This window comes from Haemaphysalis longicornis, unplaced genomic scaffold (genome assembly GCF_048455015.1).
Source record: "Haemaphysalis longicornis isolate Haplotype H1 unplaced genomic scaffold, Haemaphysalis longicornis Haplotype H1 scaffold_10, whole genome shotgun sequence".
Lineage (NCBI taxonomy): Eukaryota > Metazoa > Arthropoda > Arachnida > Ixodida > Ixodidae > Haemaphysalis > Haemaphysalis longicornis.
Genome location: NW_027526204.1, coordinates 108,414,693 through 108,431,999, shown reverse-complemented (window position 1 = coordinate 108,431,999; position 17,307 = coordinate 108,414,693). Strand labels below are relative to the sequence as shown.

The window sequence follows — 17,307 nt, the reverse complement described above, 5'->3', positions numbered from 1 at the left end:
TTTCAGAGTACAACTGTTTATTTTCGAGAAGAGTGTAACGCATGTAACATTTTGGACATGAAGCAGGAAAAAAAAAATGAATTAACAGGGTGATTCTGCTACCGTGGTTTGCTGCAACTTTGAGCTGTAGCTTAACGTTGCAACGCCAGTAGAACGTTTAGAAGGCCAACACCGAGGTATTCACTATGTCACACATATCGCAGCAGTATTTGCCCTTTATGTAGGCTTCAAACTTCATTTGTAGGCTTCAACCTTCACTTCGGATTCTGATGCACTGCGTTGGGAGCCCGTGTATTCTCTGTGAATGACGGGGAATTCCCCGCATACCAGCTATACCAGCCACGGAGCACGTTTTTAGCCAAAAAATGAAAGATGCATTTAAACACACAAATTTCGCGCTACAGTGACTTATTATGGGCAGGAGTAACGCAGTACAGGCCAGCACTAAAACAGTTATCAGTGTGTTAACAGCACATTGACATGGCACGTGATATGATCAAATGGAGGGTAGAGGCCCCAGTACAATGGACCTTTTTCCAGTAGCGTAGCCCTCTTGCGGCGGCCGCCCGAACCACATTTGGGGGATTACGGAAGAACCCGCCCCCATTTTTCCGCCTACCCTGCACAGTTGAGGAAGCCGTCCCAGGCGCTACGCATGGTTTTGGTGGCAGAGCAATTTTTCGATGGGAGCCGTAGCGCATATCTGTGGGCCGCTTTCAGGACTGAGAAAACGGAGCAGCACTTAGCTGGTTCGGCGTTCACAACTGGGTAATCCAATATGGCGTCGTTTTGTCTACATTTAGCCCCCCAAGAATGGCGGATCGGTCGCTGGGAGCGAGAGTTGCGCATGCGCAGAGCGTTACTAGAAAAAGGCCCATTGCTCAGTCTTGTTTCTTGGTGGGAGCTTTAGTTGGCAACCGCCAGTTGTACAAATAAGATTCTGTGACATCACACCGGCGTCACCGGAAAATAGCTGGTGGGCACCACTGCTTTTTAGCATCTACACCATTTGTCTTAACTTTTCAATAAAATTGGAATCAATCGTCATGGGGCAAAACAGTTTGCATAATAACCGAACTTGTATTTTGTCTTTGTTTTGTCTTTGTTCTTTTAAAGCCCAGATGAAGCAGCTGGTTGTCACGTGGTGCATAACATCACGGCGCGTGTTGCCAGAGCGACAGACGCCGTTTAGAGCAGTTTGTTACAAAGCTGTGCAACAGACTGTGTAGAGCACCAGAAAGCGCCACAAAAAAAGAGCTTATCACCTAAAAAATACCCCTAAGGCATCTCCGCAAGTACAAGCTGGGGACTTGCTCTTTCTGATTATGTACTTAAACCATCACGCTACCTCAACTTTCTTCTGTGTTAATTTTGCCAAACGTTATCGGCTTGCTTAATAACAACACAGCTGAAGCGCACTGTTACCCCATAGTTTACTTAGAGGAAGTTACTGCAAACATATCTACGGGCTTCTGCGAAAACAGTACGAACATGAGATCAAGCTCAGCACTGAAACCTTTTCACCGAAAACGATGACTGAGAAGGCTCCTAAAGTGATAAAATGTATCCCCAAATTAGGGGTTGAGCAGGCATATTGCATTAATTGTCAAAAATTGATATTGCAATTAACGAAACGTATCCATGAATTTACGAATATCGAATCTTATTCAATTTGTGTGCCCCCAATTTTCACCAGCTTTTTACGCTGCTTCCGTTTCTCTTGGGTTAATTTAGCCAAACGTACACGTTATCGGCTTATTAACAACACAGCTGAAGCGCACTCTTACCCCATAGTTTACCCAGAGGAAATACAGTTTAAATTACCGCAAACATATCTACGGGCTTCTGCGAAAACAGTACGAACATGAGATCAAGCTTGAGCACTGAAACATTCTCAGCGAAAACGATGACTGAGAAGGCTCCTAAAATGATAAAATTTATCCCCAAATGATAGTTTGAGCAGGCCTATTGCATTACTTTTGAAAAATTGAGATATTGTAATTAACGAAACGTAGTTATGAATCTAGAAATATCTCGAATCTCATTTAATTTGTGTGTGCTCAATTTTCACCAGCTTTCCACGCAGCTTCCGCGAGTGAAAAAACTAGCACAATTCTAGTTAAATACCTGTGGCACTACACTACTAACTAACCGGGACATACAAAAACACAAATATGAGAACCGCCTGCGGCAATTACCACTTAGGATTTACGAGATCGATTTGGATCCCACGTACTGAACATCACGTAAAATCATCTGCAAGTAGAATGTCAACCAAACGTACTCCGCTGATTTCACAAGTACCATGAACACACACACCGCGTATTGATCTTAAAGGAGTACTGACACGAAATTGTTGTGTTACGTTTTTTTCTCACGAGCCCACTAATCATAGAATGGCACATTAGACTGTCGAACGCAACATAAATAGTTACTTACACCTCCGTTTATTCTGGTCAGTTTCGGTTTCGGTCTCCGGTCTCGGCGCAGAATATACTGGCCCTACCGCAAGTAGTCGTGACGTAAGCCACGAAAGCTGTGACGTGGGCACAACGCGGAAGAGCGCGCGCCAACAGCACCGCAGCCGCCTCGATACGTCACGGGAGCCTTGACGTCGGCCGTTTGGGTCGAAGCGCACATGATGTCATGAGCACGGCCGCTGGATGAAAGGTGCGCTCTCATCCAGCGGCCGTGCCATGAGCTCGCTCGATGGCGCGGATGAGCTTTCTCGAGCGCGCAAGGATTAAAATTGATTTAAAATATGTTCCACAGAATGGTTTCAATTTAAACTTCCGAGGGGGAATCTTTATATGCAATGGAAGATTTTTACATAGTTATCTGAGCTTTGACATTTCGTCTCAGCACTCCTTTAATTCATTACGATCAATTCATTATTTACGTATCATTCTCTATTTCTGCAGTGAAGAAAATAGCTGCACTTATGCAGAATATACAATTTTACCTACGCATCTCAACAACCAGATGCCAACCGCGCGACGTTAACAATCCGTCTGAGGCCGTGTGAGCCCAGAAAACATAAACAGGCGATCTTAACAATGCGTCGCTAAACTCAACGTCGAGACATATCACTCAACATGGTCGTTCGGTTGACACACATCGACAGGAATGACTTTCCGTTTTGCGGTCTGCCGTAAAACGAGGTAACTTTTCGTCGCGTCTGTAGACAGTTTCGTTCGTCATCGTCACGGGTATTCGACGAGGAGTAAAGGAAGTAAGGGACAGATTCCGGCCGCAATCGGTGGTGAGTAGTGATGGGGTGTCGTGTAGAAGGCTTGCTTTTTTTTCTTGCTGGTTTTCATGTGGAAGCTGCTGCCGGGACGTGCTCCGCTCACAGATGCGGAGGAACCGTTTCGAGAGCGTCGTCTCTACTTCGCATCGGATCGGTGTTCTGGGGGAGGGCGAGAGGGGAAAAGGCAGAAAGGAAGATAAAACCACAAGCTTCGCCATCAGGGGCAACGCACACACACCACACACATGTTCACATTGACACAAAAGCACAGACACTTGCACAACAAAGGAAGCTTTAGCTTGTACTGTCATGGACAGTCTAAGCTAGAACAAAATAACAGCAGACGACAGACATTTGTGGCGAGGCCCTGTCGCGAGAACAGAAATCTGCGACGATACAAAACGTGTTCGAGAATGTCCTTCGCTGCTGCCGTGCAAGTCGGCCCGTGTCGTCTGCTGCCCATTTATGCCCCAATTTATGCCGATGATGTCCAATTTACGTTCACTCTTGCAGATTACGTCACATAAAAGGATAGGCTTGACGCGACAAAAGGTTAATTTCCAGATAAGGTAGACCGCAGTAAACGCATCGTGAAAGTTGCTAAGTAGCCTAGCAGACGAAAGAGGCCGACTCGCTTGGCAGCAGCGAAGGGCACTCTCGAACACGTTTTATCTCGTCTCAGCTATTCTCGCGGCAGAGTCGCGCCCCAAATATATGTCGTCTGCAATTATTTTGTTTCATCTCAGGCTATCCATGACTACATACCCAAGCGTGCTGCAGAAAGTATGAAATAAGAGAGTTCAGCGGACACTAAAATCTCTTGAAATGCTTTTGCGTTGAAAATAAAGTTCCACTAAACTAGACTGAAATGGGTTTCAATTCAAGTAAAATTCTGCTAAACTCGGTTGAAATGGGTTTGCATTCAAAATAACGTTTAATTAAACCACAACGCTTGGAATGGGTTTGCATTTAAAATAAGGTTCATCTCTATCAAGTGTATGGTGGTTGTAAAACGTTTTTTTTAGGTTTTCAACTTTCATAATAGTTCAGAATATTGTAATTGCTAACTTTCTGATTGTATTCGCCCGCAGATTATCTTAGGGGAACAATACGGACATTTGAGTCAGGTACAGTCATAGACAAATGAAATGTAAAGGCGCAAATTTGAACGAGAACACGCAATAGCGCAATTTCTTTCTATGCAAGTCAAATTTTCGTATCACTCCATAACAGCATGCTAAGTTTGCAAATGTGACTAACCAAATACACCACAACCGCGTTATTATGAAACCTCTACAAACCGAATTCTTCTATTTTGCGTGCTCTGGTTCATATTTTCGTGTCCGTGCTCCATTTGTCCACGACTTTACGTTACACTTTTGGTATAATTGAGGGGTCGCTGAACGGTCCTGTAAACATTTGAGCTAAAAGGGAGTTATAGTCGAGGCCACTAACTCCTTAGCTATACCATCAAATGACTACAGATAATTTTTCTGTCGCACCCTACGCACCAACGTTACGTGGCCTGGATGTTCTGCTCTTACCACAACAATCAGCCATTTTTAAATGACCCTGAACAAAAATGAAACAAAGTCCTTGCATGCATCCGCATTTTTCTTAAATGTGAGAGCTTTAATTGGCACATTAAGTGAGAACGTGGGTATGGGATATGGACTCCTAAACAACCATGGCGACAGGACGTGTTTCATTGCGTCAGAAAGAGACACAAAGCTGTAGCGCACTTATAGCACGTGCTATAAAATACAACTCAAAGAAATTCGGCAACCTTCACAAATGACATGCGAAAACTGAGAAAACAGCGGAGCTATACTCGGTGACAACTTAAGAGCGGCACCGGAAGTTGCCGCTGTGCCTTATCACCGTAGCCGGATGTTTCTCCGCGCGGCGCAAGTAGGGCGTTACTGGGGATATTTTGAACATGGCGTGAGCCGTTCCCGTGATTTTTGTGACTTAATATGCTTATAAACGGCTCCAGTGACGACAAACAAACTGCGTGAGGCAAGGCAGACGATATCACGCATTCATAGCAAACCCCTTTCAAAACGCGCGCGCACTGACGTCACGGGTCCGGCGCTTTGGCGGAGTGATACACTACATGATTTGGTGCCGTTCTTAAGTTGTAACAGAGTATAGAAGAACACCTGCACGTCACAGCTTAGGTCATCACTGGGCGCAGCCAATCCCCGACGCGCGCCTCTCCGCCCGAACATCTGCGCCACGACGCGCACTCCCCACACTTGCTCGTCGGCTTCTTGCCTCCTCGCCACTTTTCCTCACCCCTCTTGACCTGGCATTTCCCTTCTCTTCACTCTTCTGCGATGAGTTTTTTGAGCGACGCCAGGCACGGACGGAACTCAGGCTTGAACAGCTCCGAGTTAAAATCACTGCGCGGGCACGCACAAAGCCTCGCAGGAAAGTGCCTAAACCACGGTTAAACCGCCAAAGGTGGTTACACCGGTTTGGTTCCGGCACGCGGCAAGCAGAGCTTCGTGCGGGCCACAGTGCGCTGCGGCGTTCAATTGGACACTCATTAGCTTTCAATTGGACATTCATGCTTCTACAGTGACAATTCATAAGGAATACCTAGGTGTCCTCAGATATTTTTAATGCGAAAACGCAAATTCCCTTTTACTGGAAAATCTCGCGTCCAGAACTGGCGTGACCGACCGAGATGGTTGACGGTGCAAAGAGAACAAAAGTAAAGAAAAAAATCACTGACGATTACTGTACTTCCTAATGCTAAATTTGCTACACTGCCTAATGCTAAACTTGTGCGCTGCGCGAACTGCAGTCTTCTCGATCACGGCGCATATCTGAGGCGTCTCAGGAAGTGATCACGTGATCAGCGAACGCACGGTGGGCAGCGCTACACTGCCGTTATCTGGCCGCGCATCGCCGCGGCCGAGCATGTTGTTGCAAATCGTGTTTGAACGTCCCGCGCAAATGTCACGTGGTTCGGATGAGCCGCGAACAGCGGAGGAGCACGCGCGAAAGTGTGAGGGGGAGGCAGTGAGAGATGACTAGAGGTCGAATTTTTAGGCAACAAGAGTGTGGATTTCAGGAGCCTAAAATAGGCAGACAAAACAACGTTTTAGGACCTCAACATCGCAAATATGGGCTCGGTATACACCTCGAGATTCGCGATCGCTGCGCCGCCTGCCGCCGCTTCTCCGCGGCGTTTGCGGGATTAGCGCTGCGTGGCTGATATGTGGTCATGCAGTGTTTTGGTTTTCTTTCGCTTCTCTTTGCCTTTCCGCGCTCTAAACAACTTGTTATGGTGACGTCTGTAAGCTAACTGCACGTTTAGGGCACTTAAAAAAACAGCTGCGTCTTGGTAGAGCGCTCTAACGCCAACAAGAGCTACCCGGGGAGGCGGTTCTGCGCGCTTCTTGGCCGCTCTTGCGGGCGTCGGCGATGGCAGCAGCATATCACCGCTGTCACCTTCGAACACGTCAGCACAAGTGAATTCTATTTATTGTCGCCTCGTTTAGACCTGATACTGGCACTGTAAGAGGTTGGTTCGTTTTGCAGCGCAGACAACAAATGCGGCTTTGCTTCGAATATGTACGTCGTTGAAAAATATGTTTCGGGGACGTGATAACCCAATAGCTGACAAAAACGTCTGCCTTTTATGGGAATATAAGCCACGCGAAAATGTTAAGTACAGAAAATAAAATCTTAAGTTAGATATGTGCCCACTCATGCCTTATAGTAAGAGCCAAGGTATATGTTAATGAAACCACGGGAAAATGAATGGTCTGCAGAAAGGAATAAATAGAATAGTCGTACGGGAATTAAAAAAAAAACTAGTGCAGCTTCTGAAATGCTAAAGACGTTTGTTTGAGCAAGGTAGTATTCACCAGACCAACTAGATGCGAAATGCACTGATATTTCGCTAGACATGGGGGGGGGGGGGGGGATTAGGAGGAGGACGCTCAACTATCGTTGTTTACAAATGCGGAGCGAAATCAACGAATGAACGTTTTAGTAATCACACACACAAGCTGCGTGTTTCCTTTTCGTTTGTTTTTCGCCTTGAAAAACGGCTGATCACTCGGCGGACTCATTTTTTGAAAAATACAGGGTAGGCAGTTCACAAGCGATACGAGGTGTCGTTGGAAGAGTTGGTTGATTGATTGCAGGGTTTAACGCGCCGACGCAACGGAGACGATAAGGCACGCCGTAGTGGAGGCTCCGGATTAATTTTGACCACCTAGAGCCTTAACGCGCGCCGAAATCTCGTACACACGGGCTCGTTGGAAGAGTGTCGTATCTGATAAGGGTCTCTGATTTCGGTTTATGCTAGATTCTTTAGTCTCCCTGTGTCATGACTCATATGACGGTGTTTCGAAGAAGAGTTTGGTCACGGACGCGGATTACTCTATAAGCCCATCTTCGCGCTTCTCGTGGAGGATAAATGTAACAGATGAATCTTTGCGAGCGCTCACCTCGGGACAAGACGACCCAGCATTAAATTTGTCGTCGTGTGCTGACTCCGGAGTGTAATTTTGCATTATCCATCGTACTTCTTTGGTACAACGTTTGTGAAATTTATGCCGCATTGGCTTGTTGATGGTACTGATCAATATCTGATATGTGATATTGGCAGGCGTAACTTGCGTGCTGTCAGGTATGAGTGCTCCGCTAGATTTTCTAAGTGCACAAAGTCGATTCACATCATAGTGTGTATGGCCGCTACATGACCATCGGAGGAAACACTGCTTACGAAGACACAGTCACGAAATTTCAAGGCAGCGGAATTGCAATCAGCTGCATGCAAATTCTGGCTTCGGGACGCCGGCCTGTGACACACGCCCGGCGCTCATATAGATCTCACTAAGATCGCCTCATAAACGTTTATACTCTCGTGAACATACCACGCTTCCAAACAGAGTGCCTGCTCCACGTTATTCGGTATTTCGAACGCGGACAAACGGTAAATCGCTGTCTTGAACGAGCCCCAAAAGCTACGGCGACAGTGAGGAACGGGCCGGGGACTCCCGCGCCTGCTTTCGAAGCGGGCCGCTAGGGGGATTTCAGTGGCGCCCCTACAGGCCGCGCTCGAGGCGTATACACTTTTCCATGAGTGAAAATAATGTCAAAGGAGACGTGCGTGGCTTGTATCTATTTACGGAAAACCAAAAAAATGTTATCATGATGGCGCGAACGCGTCAGCGGTTGAACATGTTCGTTCAAATGTCCCATAAAGCTGCTAAACGAATCAAGATAAATTGTCTTAATATCATCAAGTACACTGCTCACATTTTGGACATGGGCGCTTGCTCTAGCGTCGCATAACGAAACAGGTCTGAAAAAGAATACTTGAAGGCTAGTGATATCGAATAATAAAGTGCTACTTTGTGCCTGCCTGACTCGAATAAATTAAGACACGACAAAAACAGACACAAATGTTAAACACAAAGGAGACGACGATTTATTAGAATTTAACATGAAGACCTAACACGAAGACTGTTAGGGACAACTCTGGCAATTTTCTCATTGATATTATCTGAATTGTACAAGCAAGGCATCCCAACACTGCAAAGCACATTTCCACACATTTCGTGATCATTTTTCAAAAGGTGTTTAGCAGCCGAACAAGTTTTTGATGGAAAAGCATATTTTAGAGCCCGTCGGCGGTGTGAATTTTAGGGGGTAAAGAAATGCAGCTGCGTAGCGATGTTTCGCCGGTGGCTCTTCAATTCTACTAACAAAGGCGTGTTCAATGCAGAACCGTGGCGTTGAAAATTGAGTTGGATTGGAGTATGGTTCTAGAAACGTCGATGCGGCTGCACATGCTAAAGAAATCTGTTTCGGGAGCAGGCGGAGTGTAAAGATGCCCCGGCTACACTAGGGTCCGAATGTCATTTGAACCAAATGTCATTTGACTCAAATGGGGTGCTTCGAATGTCATTCAGAATCCGCCGTGCTACACTACTATTTCGATGGCACTTGGCCCGATGCGCGCATGAGATGCGTCGTCGGCGTCGCTCCGCCCACTGTTTTTGCTCCATGGTCAACTACGACGATCGCTGAGCTGAATGTGTAGATTCTGCGCGTTTGTTCGCAAGAAATGGATAAAGCAAGCAATCGTGAAGCGTTTTCTGCCTTCGGAAACAGTCCGCGCACACGCCGGCCGCGTCTGCCAGCTCGGCACACTCAGCGGCTCGAACCGGCGCAGACCACGGTAGCAACCGCGCTTGTCGCTGCTCTTCTGTATCAATCTGATCGCTAAAAAGAAGTTCCACATGCGAGAAAGTAGGTGTTCGTGTGGTGAAAAATTGTGCTAGGGATTGTTGTCAGGGCTTATTTTAAAAGTGGCGATCAGATATCTGCCGCGATGCAAGCCTACGCCGATCGGTCGCCGCGGCGCGCGGTGCGCGGTGCGCCGAGCGGCCGAGAGATGTCGATACCTGCGCGGAAGCATCGAATCAGGCTACGCAGATGTCTTGGTCACCGATCGCTCAAACGGCAGTTATAGCTTAACTAAAGTTCCACATGCGAGAAAGGAGATGATAGTGTGGTGAAAAGTTGTGTTACGGATTGTCATTCGCAGTTGCACAGATAGCGGCGATCAAATATCCGCCAGGATGCTAAGCCTGAAGTTCCCATCAGCCCAGCCGACCCGAGCAACGCAAGCCGCCGTAGCCGATCGCGTGCGGCCGACGGGAAGCGATAGAAGCCGACACCGGTTCCGTTTTCGGCACTCCGAGTTACAGCGGAACGCAGCACAAGTTTTGGGCATTGTTCCGCGCACAACGAGCACACACAAAAAATCAAACGACGTAAATACAACCACGACCCCTTCCCGCTTATGCGGGAGCTGTGGGGAATGTCGTCTGCTGCCCCTGCCGGACTGCTTAGGGACTTGGCCGCTAGGGGATTGCGCATGCGCAGTGGGGTTGTGAAAGAGGCGAATTGCTCGCCGTGCTGTAGTGGCGCTGTTGTCGCCCCGTTCCTAGGGTACCTTGATGCTACCCGTTGCTACCCGTGACTTGATGCTACCCGTTGATGCTACCCGTGTGACTCTACCCGTTCCGTTTTCGTACAATAATACAACAACCAAATTTAGGAGGAGTCTAAGGCAGTAAAAGGATATCAAATTAGAAGAGACACCAGTTTTGACTCTAATGTGGCGGCTATTTGCGTAGTTTTTTTTTTCAACTGACCCACTAGTTTCGGGGGTATGAAAATTAAATATGTTGATTTCATTTTTTAAGTAAATGAATACTGAACAAGTTCCACAAACAAGCATATTTTGTTTGTTTTACGTACGGAAGTATTATATTTTTTATTGCTGATCGAAGACGCTGCATGCTAGAGTGCTAGAAATGACATTTGAAATCCCAAATGCCTCTATCGGTGCTCATTTGGCTTGAATGTCTTATGAGCGGAATGGCATTTCAAAACCTAGTGTAGCAGCACAACTTGGCGTTTGAGCCAAATGACATTCGTACGCTAGTGTAGCAGGGGTATTACTGAGAGAATTGTGGAAGCAAGAGCAAACTACACCATCTCCAGGATTTTTGCTCAAAACTGTGCCTCTGGTCACCGAGAATGAGCGTACCACTGTATTTGTGCCAGCGGTTGTTTTCCGGGAGTCGGTTGAACCAGAGGACTAGCTTGAACCCCATATCGTCCCGAACAATCATTGCTGCCAATAACGTGGATAACGATCTTAAACTACCCGAAAGCGAAACTTGAGGCCAAACATAGTGTTCACATAGGTGCCGATATTGAAAATAGACACTGAAAACAGGCATTTATCGGCATTTGTAGGCTTTAGGCACAAACGCCAAAATAGGCATTTATAGGCACTATAGCCGGTATTCAATGGCGTGGAATGCATGCAGGCAACCCAGTGCGCGCCGCCATATCTGTGGCCAAGCGTCTGTTGCTAGGCGACGTTGTGTGCACGGCCCGCAGATCAGGCACCCCTTTTCTCCTCCATGCAACCGTGTGAGTGCGCCGTCACTCGTTACGTCGGGATCCGCGGGATGCCGGTACTTGTCCATGCTAAGCACGACTGTGAAACACATGACTGTGTTTCACGTTACTAACGCTACCTCACCGAACACAAAGTACTGCCTCGAGTTAATAATGCCTCGAGTTAATAACATCTCTGTTGACGCCACCGTTTAAAATCGGATTGGAACGCAGCAGATGACGCATGCCGGTGTTTTCTGCGACGTGCGGGCGCAGTGGCCCATGCCGCACCGTGTCCGTGGCACATCGGCAATGTCTGTGGCCGTTTCCAGTGTTGCCAAGCGAAGAAATCGACCGATAAAATTTTCAACGAATGCCGCCTATAGAAACACCATAAAAGCCCCTTCTTAACCTCCAATTCATGCTCATATATCAAAATGGCGCCATAGGCGTACAAGGAACAGAATAGGCATTTGCCTAAAATCCGGTCTCTGATGACAAGATAGCAGCACGTGCCGCCCTCCCACTCTCGCTTTGGGTGAATTTGGGTCGTAGACTCAAACCCGAGGCCTGGATTTTGGTCTGGATTATTTGTTGGATTTGGCAAATTTATTCACTTTACCAATGGAAAGAAAAATGTAGAGGCATACCTTCTACACACCGGGACGTTCGCGCTTACGTGTACCTTTTCCTGTGTTTTTTAATGCGAAGCCTTCTTTAGCTACCTCTGTTGCTGCACGACCACATAATAAAAGGAGTGCAAAAAGCACTGGTTCACATTCGCACCCATGGTATACGCAATTTTGAAGTGGCCGCCACTGGAGTCGCGCTGACGTCAGTGATTATTGCGTCCTAGCCAGTTTAAAAACCCTGTTGGTGCAAGCACTTGATGTGTCCGATAAGTATGTATCTATTTTGTGGTTTATTGGCGCAAGGGTTTCTAAGACCAAGGAGCGCCAGAACTATGTTATGTGGTCTTTCAATAGTCATGTTTGCGCTTAAAATATGTATGAAATGAGTATGATATATCTTAAAATACTGTATATATGGGTGTAGAGGGCCCGTCCACTGAAGCATGAAGATGTTCATAATGGTGGCTGAAATGGATCATGGTTGCAACGAGATGCACCTCGAGCCAAAGAGCATGCGACGAGAGTGGGCCTCCCGTGCGGGCAAAGGGAGCATGAGGGCCTCACTCACTGCTCGTAGGCTCTGATTTCACGCACTGTACGAGATGAGTTTTAAAAACTTGATGTCTACAAGATAACTTAAAAGACTTTTGTTTGTAAACATAGGTTCATCTCCTAAAAACAGTGAAGGATGTAGTGGAATGTTGTAGGTATATATTTTAGGGAAATGCCGTTTTCTGGCTTCATTGCAGAATGTGCACTCAATTAACACATGGAGGACGGTGAGCCGTTCCCCACACTTGTTACAAACAGGTGGGAGTGTTCCATTCAAAAGATATGCGTGTGTAGCGTAAGTGTGGCCTATTCGCAGTCTGCAAATGGATACTTCAATGAATCGGTTTTGTTTTTCTGTTGTGTATCTTCCTAGGTTTGGTTTTACTGAGTGGAGCTTGTTGTCTGTGTGTGTGTGTGTCCCACATGTGCTGCCAGCATTTACGGATTCCCCTCCGGATTACTGGTTTCAGATCGAGGTGAGGGACCTGCGCTACATCAACACCACTACGTAGGGCCGCCAAAGTGGCGTTCTGGTCAGCAATTTCATTGCCCAGAATACCACTGTGTCCAGGGATCCAGCAAACAAGTATTTTTAGCTTTGACTTATAGGCAGTTATAAGAGCTTTAAAAAGATGTGTCCGATAAGATTGCGCTAGAAGTGACACCGACGAACTCTAGGCGAGACTAAAAAGAATGCGGCAACTTAGGCGCTGTCATGGGCCTGAATAATCATCTACAGCCAGCCACGACTGAAGGTTGCTCAGGCACATAACAAGCTCACTCAGGACTTCATTGCCGCTGGGTGAGGCAGACGCGGTAGCACCAATTGACATCTAAGCGGCATTTGCTGAAATCACAAGTCCTCTCATTTTGGTTATTCACTTGAATTTGCACATTTTCCTTTCTCTTTGGTTTCAAGACTAACCCTGGTATTCTGAAACCCTCCTCCACTCCATCCTCAATTTGAGGAGATCCTTGAAAGCGATTTTCGCATGTAAAAAGCATTGCGGTGTCCTCCATTCAGCCGAGTCGTGGAAACAGATGTAGTTGAGGGCAGACTCAGAATACGGCCACAAGAGTCTGGGACAATCACGCTGGTCAGGCTTGTATTTACAGTTCGTTTGGTAGCCGTAATGATCAGCCTAACAAGATAAACGCTGTACTGAATGTACTGTTTGATGGTGCTGCATTTTATAGCATTATGCAACGGGGTATTCTTCGATGACAGTAGGCCTCACGGTAAGCCTAACATCAGGCCATTGAATGCCCCCACAGCTGAGCATGCAGTTCAACGCCACGATCCTTTTCTTTGTGTTGTGTTCGCAGCCACATGATGTTTCACACCCTATGGGGACACCAGGCTAGCGCATACCCGCGTTCGCAGCCAATGACGTGCTCTATTTGTTTTTGGAGGAGGGCGAGTTTTTGAAGGAGGGGGGGGGGAGGCAAGACGAGGAGGGAGGAATGTATGACTGAGAGAGCTAGAGAAAGGAGAGGAAGAGCTCAAAGGGGAAAAGGCTATTTTGTGTGGATATGGAAAGGGGGAGAATCTGGTATGAGATAGTGGGACTGAATGGCAGGGAGCAGGGACGCCGGAACCGTGGGGGGGGGGGGGGGGGGGAGGGGGCAGAGCCCCCAAAGTATTATGTCCGGGCTCAGCCCCCCTACTTCCTGCCTCATTGACATTTTGTTGCGCAACTTACGGTCTCCAAGTTTATGTAAATTTGGCTTCATCGCTGACGTGAGAGTAAGCAATTTCGCGTTTGTAACACTCACAAAACATGACAACAGTCACCTATTACCGAAAAAACACGCTGACGCTGGTCTGCGTGGCGGCAACTTGCGGGAGCTGTTTTCTCGTCTCCCTAGGCCTGCAGTCTCAGACTTGGCATGTAACGGCTTTGGCATGTAACGGCTTTTAGACCGCGTTTACTACATAAAGATCGGTGAGATACTGTAGGATTTTAGAAGCAAGATGCACCCACGCTAATACCTTGATGGACGTGATAATGTTCAGCTTTTGTTGTCCATACCTGCGTCCACCGCTTTTGGGGAGCGCTCTTTTAGTGCTCTGCGCCGAGTAAAAAAATATTTGCGCAACCAAATGACCCCGAAGAGATTTTCGCGCATCTTCTGATTTTGCACATGCATAAGGAAAGAACGGCGGCCCTCAGGTTAGAGCACATCAAAGAATTTGTGAGCAGAACAGCGGAGGGAGGAGCAACCACTGGTCATGTCTATAGCTGTTCGAAATGTCTTCTGCTTGTGTGCATTTTTGACAATCATGTAAATTCTAGGTCACATGAAGTGGAAATACAAAACTATGAACACGCAAAATTGAAAAATTCCGTTCGTGGAGGTCCAAAAAATGGCACTCTGTTGGTATATTTGGAAAGCCACATTTTCCAACTTTGTCATCAGGCCACACATCAATGTGATTTGCATGGATAGAAATCGCGCTATTTGTGTGTTCTGGTTCATATTATCATGATCGCGTTTCATTTGTCCGTGACTACATATATTATAGCGTGCTTGTTCGTATTGTTGTATTTCCATTATTTTTATGTCATGTTTTCATAGGCATCATTATACAAACAGAAACAGACCTAACTTTAGAGGACGGCATCAAAGAACTTTGGGGATAGCGGAAACCTTTGGTTCCACTTAAGCCCCTATAGCAACAACACCACTGAATAATACGTCTGCTGCTTGTGTGCAATATTGGAAATTGCATGTACAGTGGAACCTCGCTGATACGCCCCCCGTGCTTACAACGACCCGCTTCTTACGACGGATCACCGCGGCCCTGGCAAACTCCACATAGAAACAATGCACTAAAAACCCCGATGATATGACGCTCGGGTGCACACGGTCCGCTTCATACGACGTCGGAGCCTAGAGCGGATCAACTGGCGCGTTTCCCATATTTCACAGCGCCTCGCCACCTCGTATTGACCTTCTTAATTCTTAACCCCATTTGACGCTGCTTGATGTGCAAAGTTCCGCAGGCGGAAGCAAGTAGGCGGGTACTCGTGAGTGGGAGTTAGCCTGCGTCGACCCCACGCAGCAGCAGTACGCCAACTGCGAGAAGTCGAAGTTCCCGTTGAGCCTCCGACGAACGCGGAAACGTACGACGCAGCCCCACGGCTATGACCAGAGAGCCGCTTTCCTCGCCCGTTCGATCCAAGTTTCTTTCACGACGCTCTTTCTGCCTATATTTTTGCTCTCTGCTTATCAAAATACGCGTTGTCACTCCGCTCTTTTCTTTGATAGAGCGCCGCAATTCACGCGCGTCCGCTGCAAGGGTAGAGCAAAATACAGGAGGCGTGGGGGAGACACGTACCCGTTAGTATCGCCATTTTGGGTCCCTCGCCGGCCGCCGCAGCAAGAGACCGCGCTACAATTTTCGCCGCAACACGGTTTACTCGCTAAGGTTGAATAATCTGATCTATTTCGCGTTGCTGGGCCTGTCTCAATCGAGCGCTGTCTCAATCGACGTGCCTGTCTCAGTTTGCTCCACCACGTCGGCCTTCTATCGCGTAGCGCGTCGCGCTAGATTGGCGGGCTAGCTGGACGCCATAAAGGGGAAGGGGGCACAACAAAGGCGCTGCTTTTTTCCAAACCTGAAATTTCAGTTAAAGGTTCACAAATAACGCGACAACGTTAAATAAGTAGTTTAAATAAGTTCTTAGCCCCCCTGTCATGTGAGGCCGTTTACTAGGCCGGCATTTACCCGCACCCCGGTCGTATGACACCCCGGTCATACGACGCTTTCTCGCGGTCCCTTGAAAGTCGTATTATCGGGGTTCCACTGTATGTATTATAGCGTACACTGTGGTATTGCAATTGTTATCGTTGTAGTACGCTTCTTTTCTGCGCCAAGGTATAAACGTACCAAACATTAATTGTGTTGCTTAGATATGTCAAAATTGAATAAACACGTGGTCACTGACAATTCACTCTATTTTCTGCTTAATAGTACGCGGCCTACCTTGACTAAGATGGCCACTCACAACTCATTCTTTGCTTTCCCCGTTTATTTTTTATTCAATGATTGTATAGTATACGCCATTTAAAGATAAGGATAAGCAGTGGGTAAGAAAAACACTTTTTCACATGTTTTTTTTTACTTGGAGCGAAACTCTGGTTTAAATCGCGTAAAAAATTTGATGTACATAAAAAAATAAAAAATCGCTCAAGCCCCCCCCCCCCCCCCCCCCCACTGAAAATATAGTTCCGGCGTCACTGAGAGGGAGGCGAGCGTGGCGGTATGGCGGAAACACTGTCATTTTTCGACTTCGTTTGCAACAAAGCAGCAGATCCACAGCCAATTAATTTTTTTTTCTGTAATGACATAATGCGGGCCATCGCTCGCTAACAGCCGACTTCAATCACATGCCAATTAGTGCACACGAGCATCGTCTGAAAGCTGCGGGTGGCGCTTGTAAAGGGACTCTGCAACACTTTTCAACTTAAATGGCTTTAGAACGAAGTCAATAAACACATCCAGTACTTAGAATAGGGGGTCACAAAATACCTCATCCCAAAATTACTTCTCGATATATAAGCCCATCAGATGACTTGGAAGCTGGTCCAAATGATTTTTCTTTCTTTCCCGATAGTGGCGTTCTCCGAGCGCTTATATTACGTCATTAGAGCTATGCAGCGATCATTGGCTGGTTTCCACTCAGTTGCAGCAATGAACGCACTCGGTGGCCGCATAAAAAAAAATCTCCACAAAACCAAAGCAGAAACAGAAGGCGTATCTGCTGCGACGAGCGAATCACACAGTGCCGCTCCGTGCTGACGATAACTGCAGCTCTCACAATGCTCCCAGAATGAAGGAAAGGGTGGGAGCGTTTATCGTAACTGTTGCCAAATGTAAAGTGCGAGCTCACAAAAAGCACAGGTGACATCGCAACCAGA

At 47.1% G+C, this 17,307-nt stretch overlaps 1 protein-coding gene across 1 annotated transcript in view; it reads right to left on the bottom strand.

Moving 5' to 3' along the window:
* Pfrx (6-phosphofructo-2-kinase/fructose-2,6-biphosphatase) overlaps window positions 1-17,307 on the bottom strand; it is a 179,128-nt gene continuing 161,821 nt past the window's right edge. The window contains exon 13 of the mRNA XM_077690346.1: window positions 1-3,409. Within this exon, the coding sequence (XP_077546472.1) occupies window positions 3,350-3,409 (60 nt within the window). The 3' untranslated portion in view covers window positions 1-3,349. The remainder of the gene's footprint in view (window positions 3,410-17,307) is intronic.